Source organism: Sinohyriopsis cumingii, chromosome 3, assembly GCF_028554795.1.
Source record: "Sinohyriopsis cumingii isolate HCF-2022 chromosome 3, ASM2855479v2, whole genome shotgun sequence".
Taxonomy (NCBI): domain Eukaryota; kingdom Metazoa; phylum Mollusca; class Bivalvia; order Unionida; family Unionidae; genus Sinohyriopsis; species Sinohyriopsis cumingii.
In genome coordinates, this window is record NC_142963.1 from 74,361,979 (window position 1) to 74,385,703 (window position 23,725).

Sequence of the window (23,725 nt, forward strand, 5' to 3'; positions counted from 1 at the left end):
GTGTTGTGACCAGTCATGATGTGACATGATGGATAAACAAGGGTACATTTACTATTTTTAGAAATAGTGGCTATATTTTATAATGGATCAGCATCATTTGTGAATAATAAAAACCTGGAAGCTATTTATGCCAGAATGCTTTGGTTAAAATCCTGGTGAGAAGTTCTTTAGAAGGAGATTGATATGTAAATTTAGTCATGACTTGAAGAAGTCATTAAGAGGTTTTTCTAATTTCAGTACTGGCAGCCATTTGATCATATTGGATTGTTTGTACAAACTTAAAAGCCGTTTCTGCAAGGATATTTTCTATCAATTTTTTATATTTTTTGGATAGGTTTTTAAGAAGAAATCATTTAATGTTTCTCTATGTTTAGTAATGATGATATTTTATTGTGGATAGGCACCATTTGTACAAATCTTAAAGGCATTCATGCTAGAATCCTTTATGTTAAATTCTTTAAATTATTCTTGTGCTGATATTTAGAAGTTGTTTGAAGGTTTTACTAATTTTAGTAATGGTGACTATCATGATCATTTTGTATATATTTTGAAGCTCTATGCTTCCTGTAAAATTGGTCAAATTCTGTTGTGCAGTTCTTCATAAGACGTTATTGAAATGTTTATCTGATTTATGACCTAGTAAGCCAAAAATTATTATTCTATGTTAACCCTTTCTCATGTGCAAGTGCATCTGGATACCCCTACCTCAAGTCAGTGTAAGCATGTTTAGTCACCCCCACTGCATATTAATGTAAGCATGTTTAGTCACCAACACTGCATAATAATGTAAGCATGTTTAGTCACCCCCACTGCATATTAATGTAAGCATGTTTAGTCACCCTTACTGCATTTTAATGTAAGCATGTTTTGTTGCCCTTACTGCATTTTAATGTAAGCATGCGTAGTCATCTCTACTGCATTTTAAAGTAAGCATGCTTAGTCACCCCTACTGCATTTTAATGTAAGCATGCTTAGTCACCTCTACTGTATTTTAATGTAAGCATATTTAGTCACTTCATCTGCATTTTAATGGAAGCATATTTAGTCACCTCTACTGTAACTGAATGTAAGCATATTTAGTCACCCTACTGCATTTTAATGTAAGCATATTTAGTCACCTCTACTGCATTTTAATGTAAGCATATTTAGTCTCCTTTACTGCATTTTAATGTAGGCATATTTAGTCACCTCTGTTGCATTTCAATGTAAGCATGCTTAGTCACCCCTAATGCATTTTAATGTAAGCATGCTTAGTCACCCCTAATGCATTTTAATGTCAGCATGCTTAGTCACCCCTATTGCATTTTAATGTCAGCATGCTTAGTCACCCCTATTGCATTTTAATGTAAGCATATTTAGTCTCCTCTACTGCATTTTAATGTAGGCATATTTAGTCACCTCTATTGCATTTTAATGTCACCCCATATGCATTTTAATGTCAGCATGCTTAGTCACCCCTATTGCATTTTAATGTAAGCATATCTGGTCACTCCTACTGCATTTAATATAAGCATATTTAGTCACCCTTAATGCATTTCAATGTAAGCATGTCTGAATGCCCATGCAATATTTCCATACAAGCACTACTGAAAGCTCCTGGAAAACAACCACAGTTTGCATCATCAATTCATCCCACCACCAGGCCACCTGATGAAAATATCTCTGCTGCTATTATTATAGGCAGAATCACATAGTCCAGACTATCAGATCATTTTATGAGGATTAAATTTATCTCAAAATCTTTTAGTAATCACAAAAAACTGTTTTATAAGCAAAAACAAACACAAACATCCAAATAGCCTACATAGCAATATCATTAATCACCAATTTTGAAGCCCAACATTTATGGAATCTATTTATAGCACACCAACTAAGGTCTCACCACTTGATGTTCAAATAAGTAGAACTGTTGAAGTTTAACAGTTTATATTTAGAAAAAAACAATGGGTATTAAATAATGAATTGGAAAGCTTAAAACATGCATAAATCAAGTTTTAGACATGCATAAATTAATGTAAATTTTTTTCCAAGTCATCTGTGCATGGATACTAACAGCTGGTGTCATGATATGCATTTTACTGTAATTCAGTCGTAGTCAGTAGGAAGTAATGGGTTACAATTGCTAGTATAGTGGAAGATGCCTATTTACTATCCCTCTATATATCCAATTGGTACATTGACAAAGATGTCCACTTACTATCCCACCATATACCCAACTGATACAATGAAAAAGACATCCACTCCTTTTCCCACCATATACCCAATTAATACAGTGACAATGATGTTTACTTACTATCTCACCATATACCCAATTGGTACAGTGACAATGAAGTCTACCTATTATCTCATCATATATCCAATTGGTACAGTGACAATGATGTCTACCAACTATCCCACCACATAACCAGTTGGTACAGTGGCAATGCATTCTACCAACTATCCCACTGTATAACCAATTGGTACAGTGACAATGAAGTCCACATACTATCCCACCATATAACCATTTGGTACAGTGACAATGAAGTCTACTCCCTATCCCACCATATAACTAATTGGTACAGTGACAATGAAGTATACCTACTATCCCATCATATACCCAATTGGTACAGCGACAATGCAGTCTACCTACTATCTCACCATATACCTAATATGTACAGTGACAAAGACATCTACTTACTATCTCACCATATACCAAATTTATACAGTAACAATGAAATCTACCTACTATCTGACCATATACCCAATAGGTACAGTGACAAAGACATCTACTTACTATCTCACCATATACCCTATTAGTACAGTGACAATGAAGTCTACCTACTATCTCACCATATACCCATTTGGTACAGTGACAATGAAATCTACCTACTGTCTCACCATATACCTAATTGGTACAGTGACAAAGACATCTACTTATTATCTCACCATATACCAAATTTATACAGTGACAATGAAGTCTACCTACTATCTCACCATATAGCCAATTTATACAGTGACAATGAAGTCTACCTACTATCTCACCATATCCCCAATGGGTACAGTGACAAAGACATCTACTTACTATCTCACCATATACCCTATTGGTACGGTGACAATGAAGTCTACCTACTATCTCATCATATACCGAATTGGTACTGAGACAATGAAATCTACCTACTATCTCACCATATACCTAATTGGTAAAGTGATCACAAAAACATCTACTTACTATCTCACCAAATACCCTATTGGTACAGTGGCAATGAAGTCTACCTCTATCTCACCATGTATCTAATTTGTACAGTGACAAAGACATCTACTTACTATCCCACCATGTACGAAATTTATACAGTGACATTGAAGTCTACCTAATATCCCACCATATACCAAATTTATACAGTGACAATGAAGTCTACCTACTATCTCATCATATACCTAATTTGTACAGTGACAAAGACATCTACTTACTATCTCACCATATATCAAATTTATTCAGTGACAATGAAGTCTACCTACTATCCCACCACATAACCAATTGGTACAGTGGCAATGAAGTCTACCAACTATCCCACCATATAACCAATTGGTACAGTGACAATGAAGTCCACATACTATCCCACCATATAACCATTTGGTACAGTGACAATGAAGTCCACATACTATCCCACAATATAACCATTTGGTACAGTGACAATGAAGTCTACCAACTATCCCACCATATAACCAATTAGTACAGTGACAATGAAGTCTACCTACTATTCCACTATATACCCAATTGGTACAGTGACAATGATGTCTACTTACTATCCCACTATATACCCAATTGGTATGGTGACAATGATGTTTACTTACTATCCCATCATACCGTATTTCATTAAATTTTGTGTACCCTTTAATTTTTCGTACACAATCCGGTTATCAAAATAATAATTATTTAAATGTATCAGAATTTTTAGTACATATCAATTTGTATTTTTCTAAAAAAAGACATTAAATTATCAGACATAAAATTTCTACTAAAAAGGTTTACATTTGCAAAAATGATCGAAAATAGTGTATTGCCATTTTGTTTTTACACAAATTAATTTTTGGTGAGAAAATACAATGATTGATGCATAAGCATTGGCACCCGCAGCATAAGTCAAGGGGGTCACATGCCCTCCCGACAAGTTTAATCATGCAAATGAAGCTGAAAATATGTCACAAAATTCTGTTCAAAACACTTAGTAAATATCAGCTTTAGTTTCAGACTGCTTCCTATACTAACACTCCTGGCTGTGACTGACTGCCCCCCCACCCCTGCAAAAAATTCCTGCGGGCGCCCATGTGCATAAGCTCTACTACTGTGATTACAATATCTACTGGTGTTTATTAACAAATGGACAAAGGACTTCACAGACTATACCTTTAAATATTATCATTAATTAGTACTCCTTATTAATTCGGTCGCCAACAAAAATTACCTCTCAGAACACACTAAAGTGAAGACCACAGACCATTGGTTAACTAGTCTTTTTGTTTCATTATAGTCGTGCAAACATAAAATATAAAAACCTGGTCATTTTTCAATCGTAAATATTGAAGTCATGGACTTCGTTAAATTGATTCATATATATACTATCTTTTAAGTACTTGTTCTGTTTTGACTTGGATATAATTAACATTTTATTGCAGATCTATTCTATGATGTACCCCACTTTTATCTTTATTGGCGAGTTTGAATAACAAGTAATGTATATGATCGCTTGTACTTATAACATCTGCTCTGCTGTATGGACAATGGCTTCAATAGCACAGTGACAGATTTTCATTTCCCTAAAGAGAGCCTCATTTCCCTACAAGCAGCCTCGTTGATTTGACCTCTTCTGTTGATTCTTGCACTTAATCTGGTTTCAACTTGAATAACCCAAAGGCTAAGCATGTTTAATTACCGTGTAAATAACACTGCATAGCCATGTCATTGTTGTGACAATGTACATCGTAATTAGAACAAGAATGAATTGATGATTTAGCGGTGTTTATTGATAACAGAATATAGTAGGGTTGTAATACGTGAGGATTATCACAATCATCAGGTAACAGTCTTTTTATCTCTTTGCAAACACTACAAATAAAAACCACCCTGAATAAATATGGTCTTGTACACTGACAAAATTTTGTTTCATCTCTCTCTCTCTCACACACACATATGCGCGTGTGGTTGCATGCATTAACTAAAACATGATTTCAAGTTCTTTATTTTTTATTGCAATTTGATAATGAGTTTATTGTTAAGGTAAAAATACAAGTTGAACTTAATTTCTTGACAATGTGAATTACATATCATTGCGTACAATTTACCAATAAATAATACCCGTAACTAATACATGTTCAACCATCTTAATCATTTTGCCAACATTACACAACATAACAGCTACATATGCTCTAAATGCAGACAAGCTTGCACACTGAGACATAATCCACTCTCTCTCTCTCTCACATTCACTAATAACAACAAAAATCTTGGAATACTTTTATTTTTATTGTAATTAGATTCTTGAGTTGAGAGCAGAATGAGACAGAAAATATACGTTCACTTTATATGTTTGTACCATTAGGTTGTCAAGTAGCATGTGTTCTGTAGAACTTGTTCAGGTACGATCCCTTTATTTTTCATACACGGTCAGTACCACCAAATGATAATTATTTATCTGACATATAATTTTGCGTACACTGAAATTAATAATTATTTTTTCGTGTATGAAAAATAACATGAAATACGGTATACCCAATTGGTACGGTGACAATGATGTCTACTTACTATCCCACCATATACCTAATTGGTACAGTGACGAAGACATCTACTTACTATCCCACCATATACCCAATTGGTACAGTGACGAAGACATCTACTTACTATCTCACCATATACCCAATTGGTACAGTGACAATGTCTACTTACAATCCCACCATATACCCAATTAGTACAGTGACAATGTCTACTTACTATCCCACCATATACCTAATTGGTACAGTGACGAAGACATCTACTTACTATCCCACCATATACCCAGTTGGTACAGTGACAATGTCTACTTACAATCCCACCATATACCCAATTAGTACAGTGACAATGTCTACTTACTATCCCACCATATACCCAATTGGTACAGTGATGAAGACATCTACTTACTATCCCACCATATACCCAATTGGTTGTTGTTGTTGTTGTTATAGGGTTTAACGCCATTTTTCAGCACAAGATAGGCTATATATGGCAGCCAGTATTAATGGTGGAGGAAGAACCCAGGAAAACCCCCAGAAAGAACCACCGACCCACGAGAAGCTACCAGCAAGCTTTCTCACATATCCACATTGGCCGAGCCTGAGACTCGAACCCACACAGACAGAGGTGAGATGGCAGTGATCCATGACGAAGAGCGCTTTAGACCACTTGACCACTCGGGGCCCCATACCCAATTGGTACAGTGACAAAGACATCTACTTACTATCCCATCATATACCCAATTGGTACAGTGACAATGTCTACTTACTATCCCACCATATACCCAATTGGTACAGTGACAATGTCTACTTACTATCCCACCATATACCCAATTGGTACAGTGACAAAGACATCTACTTATTATCCCACTATACACCCAATTGGTACAGTGACACTGTCTACTTACTATCCCACCATATACCCAATTGGTACAGTGACAAAGACATCTACTTACTATCCCACCATATACCCAATTGGCACAGTGACAATGTCTACTTACTATCCCACCATATACCCAATTGGTACAGTGACAAAGACATCTACTTACTATCTCACCATATACCCAATTGGTACAGTGACAAAGACATCTACTTACTATCCCACCATATACCCAACTGGTACAGTGACAAAGACATCTACTTACTATCCCACCATATACCCAATTTGTACAGTGACAATGTCTACTTACTATCCCACCATATACCCAATTGGTACAGTGACCATGTCTACTTACTATCCCACCATATACCCAATTGGTACAGTGACAAAGACATCTACTTACTATCTCACCATATACCCAATTGGTACAGTGATAAAGACATCTACTTACTATCCCACCATATACCCAATTGGTACAGTGACACTGTCTACTTACTATCCCACCATATACCCAATTGGTACAGTGACAAAGACATCTACTTACTATCCCACCATATACCCAATTGGCACAGTGACAATGTCTACTCACTATCCCACCATATACCCAATTTGTACAGTGACAATGTCTACTTACTATCCCACCATATACCCAACTGGTACAGTGACAATGTCTACTTATTATCCCACCATATACCCAATTGGTACAGTGACGAAGACAAACGACAGCAGAAGCACCATCATGAAGAGAGAATTGTAATTTTCGAATCAGGAAACATCCGTCTGAACAAAGGACCAATGTAGTCTTCTATTGCTAGAGGATGTCCATGTTTTATTAAGAACTTGGTAGATAATGCATCTGTATTTATAATGTCTACTTACTATCCCACCATATACCCAACTGGTACAGTGACAATGTCTACTTACTATCCCACCATATACCCAATTGGTACAGTGACGAAGACAAACGACAGCAGAAGCACCATCATGAAGAGAGAATTGGAGCGTGAAGTGGCATTGGTTTTCTCTGCAGGGGCACAGTTACTCAATAAAGTCCACTGGAAAAATATGTAACACTGTCAAAAATGTATTGCTAAAGAATTCTTTAACAGGCAGCCTGAGACTTCTGCAAAATTTTGTTTGGCAAGTTCAACGTACATGCTCATTTTGTAAGAGATTTGAAAGAAAAATACTTACTTTTGTGTGATTTGATGAAATTTTCAACTACAGCCAAGTAGACAATGAATTATTTAATTTTTCTAGTGTGGATTTTAGCAATCTGGAACTAATGCATGTTTATATATTCCCTCTTAAGACAATATTAAAACAGGAGGGGCTTCATCTATAAGATGTTTAATGGATAAGGTAAATGTAAAATTAAATTATCCATTATGTGTGCATGTGTTCTTGTCTACATGACTGCTTGCCTGTTGTCTGCATATACAAAAGCATCTATTTGATAATTAGAAGAAAAAAAACAAGTGAACAATTCTAATTGGTCAGAGTAGCTATGACAACGAAAATAGCATACTAATTCAATAATAGAGACATGAAGGAGAAAGATGGCAGATACAATATGATGAATAACCTGAACATTGTGTTAGAGAGCTCATGTGGATCTATTATGTTAATTTAATATGAAAATAATTCTGAGTAAAGTAAAACTCAAGACTTGAAATTTACCTGTTTAACATAGAAGAATATAATGCACTTCAAAAAGGTCATGAATGGAATCAGGGGACTGAAGAACATGCCAAACCTGAAATAAACAAGAAATCAAGCCATTCAGAACACAGCACAGCTTGCATGTAGATATCTATTTTGAGACAATAGGTTTGTATTTCTCATGCCTATTCTATTCAATAATGAGTAATGATGAGGCCAACCAAGCTGTAGATATACCCATGGGTTACACTGACTTGTATCTTTTGTATGGCAATACAGTCCTGGCCATGCATATTTCCAGTTTCATTACTGCACCAAGAGCATTCTCCCAGAAAATCAGGAAAACAAAAATGGTGTACATATCGGTACTCACCGAGTGTGAAAAGTATATAATCAGGGGTAATGTTACCAGGTAAAGTGGATGACTAACTCACCTAATAGATATAAACTTCACCTTCTTCTGTTAGGAAAGTGAAATTGACTTTGCTGTGTTTTTTTTAGCCCTATGAGTTGCAGTAGTTATGACTTTTGAGATGCTCCTCCCAATTCTGTCAGTGTTGTGTTTTTATCACAAGGCAAATGTATTGCATGTTGTGTTGATAACAATTGCTCCTACAAACTCTTTCACATTCACTGGCATGCATTTTAATAGCTGACTGATCATTAACCCTTTCCCAGGCAAGTTATCACTGCCTGATTTTCACAAGTTATGTTGATGAAAATATACCAATTTCTGTTGCAAGACTTAAACACCAATATGATAATTTGTTTATTACGAATAGAATCTGTGAAAAATACTTTTTAATTTAACCCCACCCCCAATAAAGATTTCAACTACCATGTTTGTCTTATTTTCTTTATAACTCAATTTGAAACCATAGTGAACCGGTAATGGCAGATATCACTGTGTCTAGGAATTGCCGCTTCATCAGACTGTCTTTTTTCATGAATCATTGGACAAATAGATTAAGGAAAATAAACATTTCATAGGAAACAGAGTCTAAATATTATGTGATAGAAGATTGAGCCTAAAAATAGAAACATGTAGATTAGAAACATATGGGACATTGTTATGTTGTGGAATTTGATAGGCACTGTAAGGTCAAAGTTGTTTTCTGACAACACTCATTTGTTATGAAAATACAAAAAAAGCAGTGAAGCAAATACTATTCAACCAATGAATGATGTTACTACAAGTTCATGGCCAAATATATATGTTACAGGGGTTGTTTCAAAGCAGCTAAGAAATCTTTTCAACTGCCATTTCATAGTACATGTAAACTTAAAGTAAAAAATATTGTTTCAGTGTTAGCTGATTAAGCAATTTTACTAACTTGCATGTAAATATTGTAATCTAATTACTCCCATCAGTTAAAATTACAATTAATTAAGACTAGTTTCTGCTGTGCTCTTTTGAAATCAATATGGTCAAAATACACTGCATGTACCTCTCCATCCAAACATACACACGTTCAGCATTAATACACTGGGTATGACTATGACAATTCATATACACATCATTTTCAACTTGAAAATAAAACCAAAGTTAAAAGCAAATATGTATACTGAGAAATTGACATAATTCAAATAAGAGAATGAAAATACACACACACATGTGCACACACACACACACAGATTTTTTTGGTCACATATCAAAATCAGCTTCTTGCTTTGTGTCCACTTCTCCCTGTTCAGCCCTCACTTCTCCCTACTCTGTTCAAAAGAAATCACTTCTCCCTAAAATTCAAGTCTATCTTGAGCCCTGTATAACAATTCATTATTCTTGCAATAGAGCAATATTTTTAAGTATGATGGTGCAGTTCTACTCTAAATATATGCACATATTTAAGTTTTATGCTTTTACATGCAAGACTGTGTGAGAAACTGACCTATACATAAAAGAATGCACATAATGTTGAATATAATATCTGTGTACAGCATTAGCTTTCCTGCAGGTAAGCTTATGAACAGTATCTTATACAAGTAACAGTGACCTCCAATGAAGAATGCAAATATAAATTAAGATGATATGTGTGTATGTGTGTGTGTGGCACATACGTGTTTTTTCCATGCTAATTTAATTCATTAATGCTATTGCCATTTATTTATACAGTATTATCATTTCTAAAGGTTTCAGTTTTTTATATTTAATAGTCAAAAGTTCATATACTATACAACTGGGAAGCTAGATTCTATGTTTGTATAAATAATACTTTAACATCAAAGCTAATAAGCCAAACATATCTCTGGAAAGTCTGAAAAACTATGCATTGTTATGCTTACTTACCAGCCGATGGTCTGTGTATAGATGATATCTATGACATTCTGTGTAAGATCAAACTCATTGGGCCCAAGTTTCTGCACCAGTCTATGCTTCTTTTGATACTTGTTATAGATCAGTCTGGTAACAAATAAGACACAACAGGTCATATATCAGTCTGGTAACAAGTAAAATGCAACTGGTCCTATATCAGTCTGGTAACAAATAGTACACAACAAGTCATATATCAGTCTGGTCACAAGTAATACACAACAGGTCATATTGAAATGATCCTGACTACCTATCAACTAATATTCTTATAAAGTGCATTTCCACATATCATTAATGTTTGGGATAATTTATAATCTCCTTTTATTGTTCACATTCCCTTCATGTTGAAAAGTATTATCTCTGTTTCCAATGCAAATAATATTAACTGCAGTAACAGTTTGTGATATAAGATCCTTGTACAAAAGAAAACTAATCTGATACAATATGTAAATCATATAAAAATGATTTATTTAAATAATCATCATCAAGGAAAAGATTTTTGAAGCCCAGTGTGTACATGAGAGGATTGTAAACTGTCTTCACTTACTTTCTGTTCTGAGAGAGAAATAGGCAACTGTATCCATTTTTCTCCAGGATTAAGGTAATACACATGTAAGTTCATAATTTTTCATCACCAGTGTGATGAAACTGTTCATCATCAATGTTGAATCTTTGTACAGTGTTTGCCTTTACCCTCATTTGCACTTCAGAGACCCCCAAATTTTTAATCTGACCCCCAGCTGTGATACCAAAGTTTGTTTTTTAGTCAGTCTGACCCCCAGTTTTGATACCAATGAGATTTTTGACTCTCAGTCTTGCATCCCTAGGGGATGCACTGTCTTTGTATAATTTATTGTGAAATAATTGCTATTTTTGTCGTTTGAAATCAGGCACCATTTTTACTACTGTGTGTATTGGGCGCTCGGCTTTCCACTAGGAGGTGCTCAGGTTAATCTTTCCAAATTCTTCCATATTTAGTTATATTCGTGAAAACTTTGTCATGAATTTCCCGAGTGTGTTCCCAATACATATAAATAGGGGTGAGATCTGCTGTTTTGGCAGTTGTGATTATACTGGACTCCAGTAAAGGACTCAAGACCAAGCAAATAGAACAAAAGTCTCTTGTCATCTCAGCTGATAAATTCAAGCATTAATACAATAGCAAGGTAGACCAGTCACTACCAATACATTAAATTTAATACTCATAATGACTATAATTTTCTCCGAAGTTGTTTCAACATTTATTTCCTAGTTATATCAGATAAAAGTTCCCTATGAAGGATTTAGCTGATGACACTGACACTGTGTCATCAACACTGCCATCTGCAATCCATTGGAAATTTAGTATTCCAATTGGCATTATCAAATTTCCTACTCAATTACATGTATCATTTTGAAATCACAAACTTCCCTCCATTTTGTAGTGGTTGTGTCATTTAGATGTCAAAATAATATACCCGACACAACAACACACTTTGTGCTACAAAATGACACACATTGTTGCATTCAACCCACACAATGCACTATTGACATCCAGTTCCAGATTGTGTTGCTCAAAATGACAAACTGTGTCTCAGCTAACAAACATGACACACTATTAACATCCAGTTTCACACTGTGCCTCTACCATATTTACCATTGGACTGTAAAACACAAACCCGGTTCTGGTTCCGAACTTTGATTGGATGCACAAAATCATTACCACTTCGGTACATCAATGAACACATTTTGAGAACTATTAACTTATTATTCAGTGCAAGATTAGTTTGGGAACTGGGATTATCTGAGTTAAAGATTATGTGAATTAGGACAAATGGAACATTTATGCTGATTTTCACATGCAACTTACCACTGAAACTACTGTTGTCATTTCAACATGCTTTATCAAACATCTGTTCTGCATATTTGCAAATATTATATTTCACCATTTTGAGCACTAAATTTTGTGAGAAAACACATACAAACCTGGAATTCATATAATAAACTGTGTTGACTATTTATATTTGTTTTGTTTTGTGCTTTTATCATCTAAATAAGAACTTTTGTGGTGAGCACACCATTTCTTGACATCAAATAATGCATTGGCAGATTAGGGTCTATGTTGCTTGTTCTACAGATTACTTAACAAACTGCACTGACCCAGATCAACAGTACATTATGCAACTACAGATTCAGGTCTGTGCAGTTTGCAGTTGGACTTGACTTATGAGTATATATGGTAAATCTGATATCAACAGTGTTTGATCTTGAGGTTTAATTACTGTAAAATCAATAGACTAAAACCATCCAAACGTGTGTTTACTGCCCTTAACAAGCTGCAATATAGTTGCATAATGGAAGAGGAAAGATAGATGAGAGGGAAACAGTTACAAAACTTGAGAATATATGTGGAATGATGGCAAGCAGACAAACATGACTAGATATTGAGAAAATATGAGGAAAACTGGCAGGAAGGAGAAACATACAGGTAATATCAGGAAAGTGGACAAGGGGCAAAACATTATTAATTACTGAAAAAAGTGAGGAAAGCTGGAAAATATGAGGAAACATTTGATTATGACTACTTACTGAGAAAATATGAGGAAAGAGGAAAGTGGGCAATGGGCAAAACATTGAGAGAATATGAGGAAATAGGGCAAGGGTCAAAACATGACTAATTACTGAGAAATATGAGGAAAATGGGCAAGTGGCAAAACATGACTCATGGTTGAGAAAATATGAGGAAAATAGGCAAGTGGTGCAACATGATTAATTTTTTTTAGAAAATACAGGAAAAGCTGGCAAGGGGAAAAAACATGACTAATTGTTGAGAAAATATATTGAAAGCAGTCCCGGGGCTAAACATGACAATTACTGAGCAAATATGAGGAAAGCAAGCAAGGAGTAAACATGGAAAATTACTGAGCAAATATGAAGAAGGATGGCAATATATAAAACTTGACTAATTGTTGAAAATATATCAGGAAAGGAAACAAGGGGCAAAACATGACTAATTAATGAGAAAATAATAGGAAAGCAGGCACGGGACTAAACATGATTAATTATTCAGAAAATATGAGGAAAGTGGGCAAGGGGTGAAACAACTAATAACTGATAAAATATTATGAAATTAGTCAAAGGGCTAAACATAACTAATTGTTAAAAAAACATCATTAGAGATGGGATGGGAAGAAACATGATAAATGATTAAGAAAATATGAGGAAAGATCGCAATTATAAAGGCAGATATAAATCTTGAATTAAATATTTTAACAGCTCAACTACAGAAATTTTGAGTAAGGCATGATCACATGTATACCATACCTTTTGTACTCAAATCTCATACTCAACTAAAAATAGAATGACTGGGAGAGGAAATGCAGTAAAATAACCTTTAATAAATTGCAGTAAATTTATTTTTTGTTCAAACAACTCAGGTTCAACAATAGTATAAAACATTCCTACTATTCCTAACACAGGCTCAACAAAAGTCATGTTATAAAACCATCCCTACTATTCCTAACACAGGCTCAACAAAAGTCATGTTATAAAACCATCCCTACTATTCCTAACACAGGCTCAACAAAAGTCATGCTATAAAACCATCCCTACCATTGCTAACACAGGCTCAACAAAAGTCATGTTATAAAACCATCCCTACTATTCCTAACACAGGCTTAACAAAAGTCATGCTATAAAACCATCCCTACCATTGCTAACACAGGCTCAACAAAAGTCATGTTATAAAACCATCCCTACTATTCCTAACACAGGCTCGACAAAAGTCATGCTATAAAACCATCCCTACCATTGCTAAGACAGGCTCAACAAAAGTCATGCTATAAAACCATCCCTAACATTGCTAAGACAGCATACATGCCAACCCCTGGCAAGGAAAAAGTGTAAACAAAGTGGACAAAAAGAGTAATCCGAGCAGAAAAAGAGTAATCCACATATAACATGATAAAAATTCAATGAGCATATGTACAAAATGATTTATTTATCCCTCTGGACTTTTAAAATCAATTACTGCTTCAAGTTTTCATAATAACACTTTGAGCTTTTAAAAGCAACCGACCCTCATATTACATTTCAAAACACTTAGTACCAGCTGAGATTATGAATGTTTTGCACACCAGTAAAGGACCAAGTGTTGTGTTAGAAAGCCTGGATCTGAATTCAGTTTTATTTTTGCTAACAATACTGAACAATCTCTCACAGTCAGCATTAGAATGGTAAAGAACCAAGATTCCTTTCATAACCTGACAAAGAAGAGGAAATTTATATCTTATTGGGTCTTTTAGCTGGGAAATAAGATGAAAAAATCAACTCTATCCATATGAAGTACATTGTCAGGTAGAGTGGAATGCCAACTTGTTACTTCAGGAGTTCTTCTAATTTATCAGCAGCTTTTCCCACAACATGGTGCATCATATGACAGAGACAACCTGATATGTACAATGATGGAGACATTTTTCAAAATATAGAACGCAACTCCTTTATGAATTCCAGTCATAACTGATGCAGTTTCAGCTTAAAACCCCATACAATTATGCCAACTTAAGTTTATTCAAAGTATTATCAAGTAAATAAATAAAATGTTTTCTCCAGTGGAATCTACTGTTAATTCTGGTAATGAAATGTTAATTCTGGTAATGAAAGTAGAGCACTCTGACTTTACCCTTTTTGTGGTCAAAGTCTCTTGCATAGACTGGGTACAACTTTTTTTCACAATCACTACTCCTGTCTGTTGCAATACTAAACAGCCCAATTTTCACGGCTTCTACAATTTTAAGTGAAGTATCTTCTGCTAAACACCTAACAATATTAGATGATTTTGTTCTTGCACATGAATATTTTCTGTAATTCTGGAATCAGGAAACATCCGTCTGAACAAAGGACCAATGTAGTCTTATTAATGTTTTATTAAGAACTCGGTAGATAATGCGTCTGCATTTATAAAATTCGTGTCCACAATTTAGTTCTGCTGTATAAAAAGAAGTTACCTCAGTAATGGAGTTAGTAAACAATCTAATTCAATGTTCCTTGTTTTACCAATATTAAAATCCTTTCCACACAGCCTGCAAGGGGCATGAAGATCCCATGAATGGAACGCTGTATTGTGTAATTCATGTATCCATCTCTGAATTGGTTTTTTGTTTTTCCTAATCAATCTGTGAAATTATTTTTAAAATATTTTTTCTCTAACATGCATCGACTAAAAAAAATCTGACTTGACTTTTAGCACCAAATACCTACAGACTGGTTCTGTTCTGAATTAGAACAAAGAATCTGCAAGCAAAGATTAACAGTTAGAAAACCAGTCTGTTCTCCCCTAATCCATACAGCTGCTATAAATAGTTTCAGAGGTCAAAAGTTGTTGTTGTTGTTGTTGTTGTAGGGTTTAACGCCATTTTTCAGCACAAGATAGGCTATATATGGCGGCCAGTATTAATGGTGGAGGAAGAACCCAGGAAAACCCCGGAAAGAACCACCGACCCATGAGAAGCTACTGGCGAGCTTTCTCACATGCCAACATAGGCCGAACCTGCGACTCGAACCCATGCAGACGGAGGTGAGATGGTAGTGATCCATAACAGTGAGCACTTTAGACCACTCGGCCACTCGGGGCCCCGTCAAAAGTTGAAAGTAGAAACCAGAATGTTTCTTGAAGTAGGGCAACTGCTATAAATAGAACATAATACTGTTAGGAAAGTGCATGCAAGTCTTCGGACAAGCGTACTCTTATGTCATAGTTACAGAGAAACCATCTTTTCTAGAATACAGTCTGTGGGATTAATGGAATGTTAATAAAAATGAGAAAACAAATTATTAATATTTTTGGAGGGGATATACTGAAAATGTGTAATCCGAATACAGTTACGTACAATGCGTAATTTGGTGAAAAAAAGCGTAATGATTACGCCAAAAGCATAATGGTTGGCATGTATGATATAGGCTCAACAAAAGTCATGCTATAAAACTACAAATACACTTGTACTGCTCCATTCACTGCTAACACAGGCTCAGAAAGAGTCATACCTTAAAAACGCTCCTCTGTTCTCTGCTAATACAAGCTCAACAACAATTATGTAATATAAAATATTCCTACCAATGCTAACATAAGCTCAATAAGTCATACCTTAAAAACATTCCTGCCACTCTTTACTAACACAGGCACAACAAGGGTTGTACCAGGAAACACTTCTACCACTGCTAATAAGGCTCAACAAGAATCATACCATAAAAATTCCCAGCCCTCACTGCTAATACAGGCTCAACAAGAGTCATGCCTTAAACATTCCTACCATGGCTAACACAGGCTCAACAAAAGTACTATGATGGATGCTATATGACTTCAAACAAGAGACCCCAATTTGTCAAGCCAATCGTTTATTTAACTAAGTAGAAATCTTAACACTGAGGTCAATCTAGGGTATGGATAAATGGATGAACATAGACACCAGTAATCGCATTGTGTGACATTTTATCAATGTAGGCTTGACAAAATCCTACAACAAAAATTTAACATACTTGAGAATGATCAAGCTCAGCCAAAAAAGCAACACCTCTTTATCTAACTCTATGCTAAAGCAGGCAAAACAAAAAGCTGAAAGTTGATCTCTCTTATTCACAGCTCACCTTCTGGGGAACTGGACAATTACAATAATAATGACCTCTACAATCAAATCCAGTAGTACTAGCTTGTATATTTGTTGTCCCACATATGTCTCCCAGCACTGAAACATAGATTGAGATCATATCAACATGTCATTCTTGTAAATTGGTTTTGCTTTACAGTATATTCAATATCGATTAATCTAATACTATTTTCATGTTCTGACCTAAAGAAAGTAGGACTTGAAATGTGCTAATAAATCATGAATGTCGCATCATGGTGCCCTGCCTGAGTAACTGACCTAAAAGCTTGACCAGACCAACAAGGTAACACTGTATGCCCCTACTATGTGTTAAAGCATAAAATCAGTTCTTTACTGACTTTACAAAGACTGGTGTTTTCCTGCAAAATTAAAATGGCCACACCCTCATAATACCATATACAAGATAGGAAGAATTCAGTTTGTTTAACTTGCTGCAATTTAATAATCAAAAATCTAATTTGTTTTCTTGGCATTAATGAATGTTGCAAAAGTAGTTACAATCTTCATTTGTCTGTCCTTTGGTACATCAATTGATATATCTGATGTCAACTTTTGAATTTAACTTTCTTAAAGGACAGTATAAACTGTTTTACTCAGTGGATCATATGACGTTGCCCACATATGCATGGGGAGGGGTGGTGATGAACAATATCAGAGACTGAAGACCAAAGAAGGTCAAAGGTCAAGAATACAGGAAATAATTGTCTGAATTTTATGTCAGAGGTCAATTATTAAAAGTTCTGGATGAGCACTAGCTATTGCTGCCACATATAAATTTGACACAGTAAAACCATTTACCATGGGACATAAAGTATTGCTACCAATGTGGTATTCAAGAGGTCAAAGGTAGATATCACTTTTGTCGGTTTATTAAATTCTTTTGAAAAGACTAGATTTGTTTTTGTAAAACATGTATACCCCCAATGCAGTGCAAAAATTGAAGTCAAAACAGTCAAAAATGTAGTAAACATTTAAACATTGCTCTAATAACCTTAAAATGTATTAGTTTAACAGTAGAAGGGGGGTTCCAAAGATGAGATCAAAATCACATGGGTTGCTTAGTTATGTGTTTTTAAGGCCACAGCAGCACTATTATAGATTAGGTAATAAATACAGGTTTCTTTTAAAATGAATTTGTTTGTCAATGTCTTTATCTAATAGTACAGTTTTAAAAAGAATTACTCATTTTGTTGCAGTATTCTAGAAAAATAATAACTGATTCATTTGAAACAAATTTAAAAAAAGCAAACCTTGTGCTGTTTGGGGAAGGAGATTGCAATGTGGCTTGTCAATGATTGAATAAATGCACATATTTTTTTCAGCAGCATATTAGTATTTTTGTACTGCTTTTTATAATAATAATAATAATAATAATAATAATAAAAATAATAATAATAATAATAATAATAATAATAATAATAATAATAAATGACTTTATTTAAAGAGGGTGATTCAATTAGCTGCATGAAGCTAATCCTACTTGTGACATCCTATTATATGCATATTTACATAGTTGATAGATATGGTCTTATCAAGCTTAATAACCACAGATAAGAACTGGCTTTAGGATGTATTACCTAAATATAAGGTTATAGTAACAATAGATTTTAATGAATTTTCCAAATTAAGTACATTTGTGATATACAATTGTTTGTAATTTACTTTTATGGGAAAGACACCGCAAAATGTTGATTATCCATGTTTGTAATTTACTTTTATGGGAAAGACTCCGCAAAATGTTGATTATCCATATACCAATTATACGCACTTTTCACTGATCCAAACTATCTGAATGTCTTTGTAGCATGAGGCTCACTCAGTGCCTATCTTTTTGGTCAAACACTTAGAGAAAGCTTTTGTTTATTTTTTTTAAATATATTTTTTCTGACTACCCTCAAAGATTTACTAAAACAGCTATTCTAGTTTTAAACATTCTAAATTATGGCCATTCTACACTCACTTCTCCCTATTTTGCACACCTTGGAAGAAGACATTTCACTCTCAAAAGTTTGAGTTCAGCATGGACTATGCAACATTATCACTACTTATCTGCTCAGAATCAATGTCTCTCTGAGACTTTTGGATAATTAACATTTGACCGTAATACTTCAGTAACTCCAACATCAATCACACTAATATTCTACACACTCGATGATCTAAAGTTCAATGCACACTTTTTAAGTTACATTTTAATATTTATATTTTATATTTTTTATATCGTATATAGTTCAATAATTGTTTCCTTAAGTCCTAAAAAATACCCTGCTTTTGATAATAATGAAAAAGTTCCTTGTTCCAAAAATTCAAGCACAAACAATTGATTCCATGCATCATGAATAAAATAATGATGGTGTGAATATTTACAGACATTCTTCTAATTTGATGACAAGCCCTGTCTGAAGCATTCTCTTATCTGCAACCTCGAAAAACTCAAAAGAACCCAATACTTAAACAAACAGGCCAATAGACTGCTTTAAGTTTTCTCAGTTCTACTTCATACAGCATCCCCTCATTATAATGCAATGAGTTATACAGCATACTGCCTTATAATGAGACCTCTTTATAAAGAAGTACATTATCACTTTATGTTATAGATCCATCAACATATCTGTCTTACAAAATGAAACATATTAAAATGAAGGCCTCATAGAGATCAAGTCATGTAAACTTATAAAAACCATAAAAATACTTTTCTGAATCGAAATTTGTGATAAAATGTAAGGAAATTTCATTTTCATATGTGGTTTACAATACCTTGATACTGCCTTTAGTGATACTTGTTGAGTTAGAGTCTGTCCATTTATTGTTACCACAAGTCTTGTATTCTGCTGATCCAAGGATGAGAAGTCTATACAAGGTCCCTACTAATACCACTAGGGAGGCCAGCCGTAGTACAATGGATCTGAAAAGAAGTACTGATAAAATGACTCATGTGTCATACAGTGTGTGCCAATCTGCTGTCAGTCAATTGAAACATATTAAAAATGCTAATGAATCTCTGATCAGTCTTATTACAGGCTATGCATGAATCACGATGTAATCACACATGGACTTCTTTTTTTTTATAAATAATAAAGCTGTCTCTGTTTGTCTGCATGTATACCTTTCCCTTGCTAACTTACACAAAATGGGGTCTTATTTAACTGGTATTTATTTCTTAAAGTGCTGCCACCAGCAGGCACTAATGACACTTTAATGGACTGAAATTTTGTTGCAATTTTCTGAGAACAGAATGCAGAAAAATTAACACAAATGACAAACTCCTGATTGTGAGAATAATGATATAGATGGCAACTGTGACAAAGTGAATATTACATAAATTTTCCTGCACTTTCTTCTGAGTGAAGTTCATATTACTTTATATCCTGTGACAATCCAAGTTTTGTTTGGCTTGAGTTCTCAGGGGCAGTGCCACCTGCTGGAGTGTGCAACCAAGCTGCCTACAATGATCTGTTAAGAAGGTGAAAATGACTTCATTCTGTAAATGTACAATGAATGTATATTATGAATGAATGTAATTTAAGATTTTGAGATGCTCCCTTGACCCATACAGCCTTAACATGTGTTGATATCAACTGTGCTGACAAAACCTTCCACTCTTACAAGCATGTGTTTAATAGCTGATTGACCATTAACCCTTTCCACTACAACTTATCAGTGATTGATTTCCACAAGCTATCATATTTTGATCATGAAAAAATACCAATTTGTGTTTTGAAACTGATAACATCAATATGTAAAATAGTAATATAGTAATGTGTGTTCTAAGGATATAATCAATTAAAAACACTGTTTAAATATATTTTTACTGAAGATTAATGTAACTGCAATGTTGGTGATATTTTTTTTTAAAAATTAGTTTGAAACAATAATTGAACTTATCAAGAGGTAATAATAGTGAACATCACTGTGTCTAGGAAGTATGATTTCATTAGACTGTTTTTGTAATTGATGGGGCAAATAAATTAGGAAAAATATACAATTCATAGGAAGTATAGTCTAAATATTACGTGATAGAAGATTTAGGCTAAAAATGGAAATATGAATGACAGAAACATAAAGGACAATGATATGTTGTAAAATTCAAGAAATGCTAAGGACAAGGTTGTTTTCTTACATCACATTCAATTTTGTGAAAATACCAAAAAACAGTGAAACAACTAATTTATGACATTATTATGAGTACGAAGACAAACATTAAAATGATAAATTTGCAAACAATTCAATGGACTGTTGTAATGAAGGTAGAAAGTGCGTGTCATATTGATGAAGTCCATCTTTCTATAATGAAATGCATCCACATGACATGCATTGCACCATATTTTATCTTAGCTGTCTGCCAATTCAGGTGGAAAGAAGGCTAAAAATTCATTCATATGTTGAGAGTAACACTTGAGCTTATCAACCATGAATACATGCAGTTACAATAATGATTTATCAGCAACAATTAAATTAAAAATTTAAAGTTTTGATGTTATTATGTACCCACCTTGGTCTGTATACCATGTATTTTGACCAAGTGACATCACATAAGGACAGAACAAAAATGATATATTCTAATTAAGTTATAATCATATATATGTGTGTGTGTGAATGTAATTGACTGCCACTACAGCAAGCAATTTAATGTTTATACTTTTTAAAACTTTCTAAAAACTGACAGTCCAAAAGGTTCATAATTAACTCTGAATTAACACATTAAATGTAAAGCTGAGGTTACTCATCTATAACATCAGTGACAACTGTACCTGAATGGATAAACATGATCGTGTAACGGCACCAATGCAAATGCTAAAATATACATGTTGTTTCAAACTAGTTTAGAAATGCTTTTCAATGCTTTAAGTAAAGTTTTAGAAAATAATATATCCACACAACAATAGATCAAGGACATTTCAGCAATATGTTTATTCCACCTAACTAGATTAAATGCAAAATATTACTATACTAAAATACTTTGGCCATCCTGGGGGCTATTCAGTAAGTATATGTACCTGGAGGAAGGCTAGCAGGTATAGTTCAATCTGAATATCATAATACTAATGCTGGCTTCTGTAGAGAAATGGATAATTTCTAGGTGAACCTGGGAGGAGTCCAACAGGTTTCTATCACTCTCTAATATACCGGAAGAGTCACACAGGCATTTTATTATTCTAATGTACTTGGGGGTGGGGGAGCCTGGCAGGTTTATATATATCATGCAGTTATGTACCTGGGGGAGCCCCAGAAGGTTTCTATCATACCCTACAGTACTTAGGAGGAGCCTGGTGGATTTTGATCATACTGTAATGTACCTGGGGACAGCCTGGCAGGTAGATAAAACAATATTTAAAGCTTGATTAATTACTGCATGTATAGAAACATGGCTGCTTGCTAGAATGCTTATTATAACCAGACTTTTCTACTTGTATATATATATTGCTTTGTTCTTTGTTCAGATGTCACTTCTCCCTATTCTGTCCAAAAGGGGAAGTCACTTCTCCCTAAAATTAAAATTGAGTTTAACTTCTGAGTTCTTCATTAAAGAAAATGGTTCAAAGTATTACCTGGCTAATGTGATGTTGATTTCAGCTCTGGAAGAATACTTTTCAAGGACAACAATCTTTTGGAAGAGAATGGGAATGACAAAATTCAGGATGGTTATGGTAATTGTGGGAATATATTGCACTATCAAGGCAACAATTTCAGACAGCGCTTGTTTTTGAAGCTGAAAAATAAAGCACAAGCTGTCATGAATACAGAGAACAGAAACCAGAAAACTAATCAAACACTTTGACATTTTTTAAGAGTCCACATTGACACAAGTCCAAACAGTAAAATCTCTGCTAAAATTATCAGATAACATTATAGTTTTGTCTAAAAATTGTATGCACCCAAAGCTTTTGAACAGTTGTGTGATTTAGTTTTTGACCCTAATTTTCTGTCACTCTAAATATCATGATTTTTCAATTTTTAATTCATACATAGCTATTATTTCAAGTTTAATATTATACATATTATTATTTCAAGTTTTATATTACACATAGTTATTATTAAAAGTTTTATATTACGTAGTTATTATTTCAAGGTTTATATTATACATAGCTATTATTTCAAGTTTAATATTATACATAGCTATTATTTCAAGTTTAATATTATACATAGTTATTATTTCAAGTTTTATATTATACATAGTTATTATTTTGAGTTTTATATTATACATAGTTATTATTTCAAGTTTAATATTATACATAGCTATTATTTCAAGTTGAATATTATACATAGTTATTATTTCAAGTTTAGTCTTATACATATTCATTATTTCAAGTTTAATATTATACATATTCATTATTTCAAGTTTAATATTATACATAGTTATTATTTCAAGTTTAATATTATACATACCTATTATTTCAAGTTTTATATTATACATAGCTATTATTTCAAGTTTAATATTATACATAGTTATTATTTCAAGTTTAGTCTTATACATAGCTATTATTTCAAGTT

At 33.9% G+C, this 23,725-nt stretch overlaps 1 protein-coding gene across 5 annotated transcripts in view; it reads right to left on the reverse strand.

Moving 5' to 3' along the window:
* Window positions 1-23,725, reverse strand: part of LOC149803114 (transmembrane channel-like protein 7) — a 111,553-nt gene that overhangs the window by 10,445 nt on the left and 77,383 nt on the right. For all 5 annotated transcript variants that reach the window (XM_089952722.1, XM_089952723.1, XM_089952724.1 and 2 more), the window contains 6 exons: window positions 22,783-22,943; window positions 19,991-20,138; window positions 17,217-17,314; window positions 10,572-10,685; window positions 8,303-8,378; window positions 7,547-7,677 (listed from right to left, as the gene is read on the reverse strand). In XM_089952722.1, the coding sequence (XP_089808848.1) occupies window positions 7,547-7,677; window positions 8,303-8,378; window positions 10,572-10,685; window positions 17,217-17,314; window positions 19,991-20,138; window positions 22,783-22,943 (728 nt within the window). The remainder of the gene's footprint in view (window positions 1-7,546; window positions 7,678-8,302; window positions 8,379-10,571; window positions 10,686-17,216; window positions 17,315-19,990; window positions 20,139-22,782; window positions 22,944-23,725) is intronic.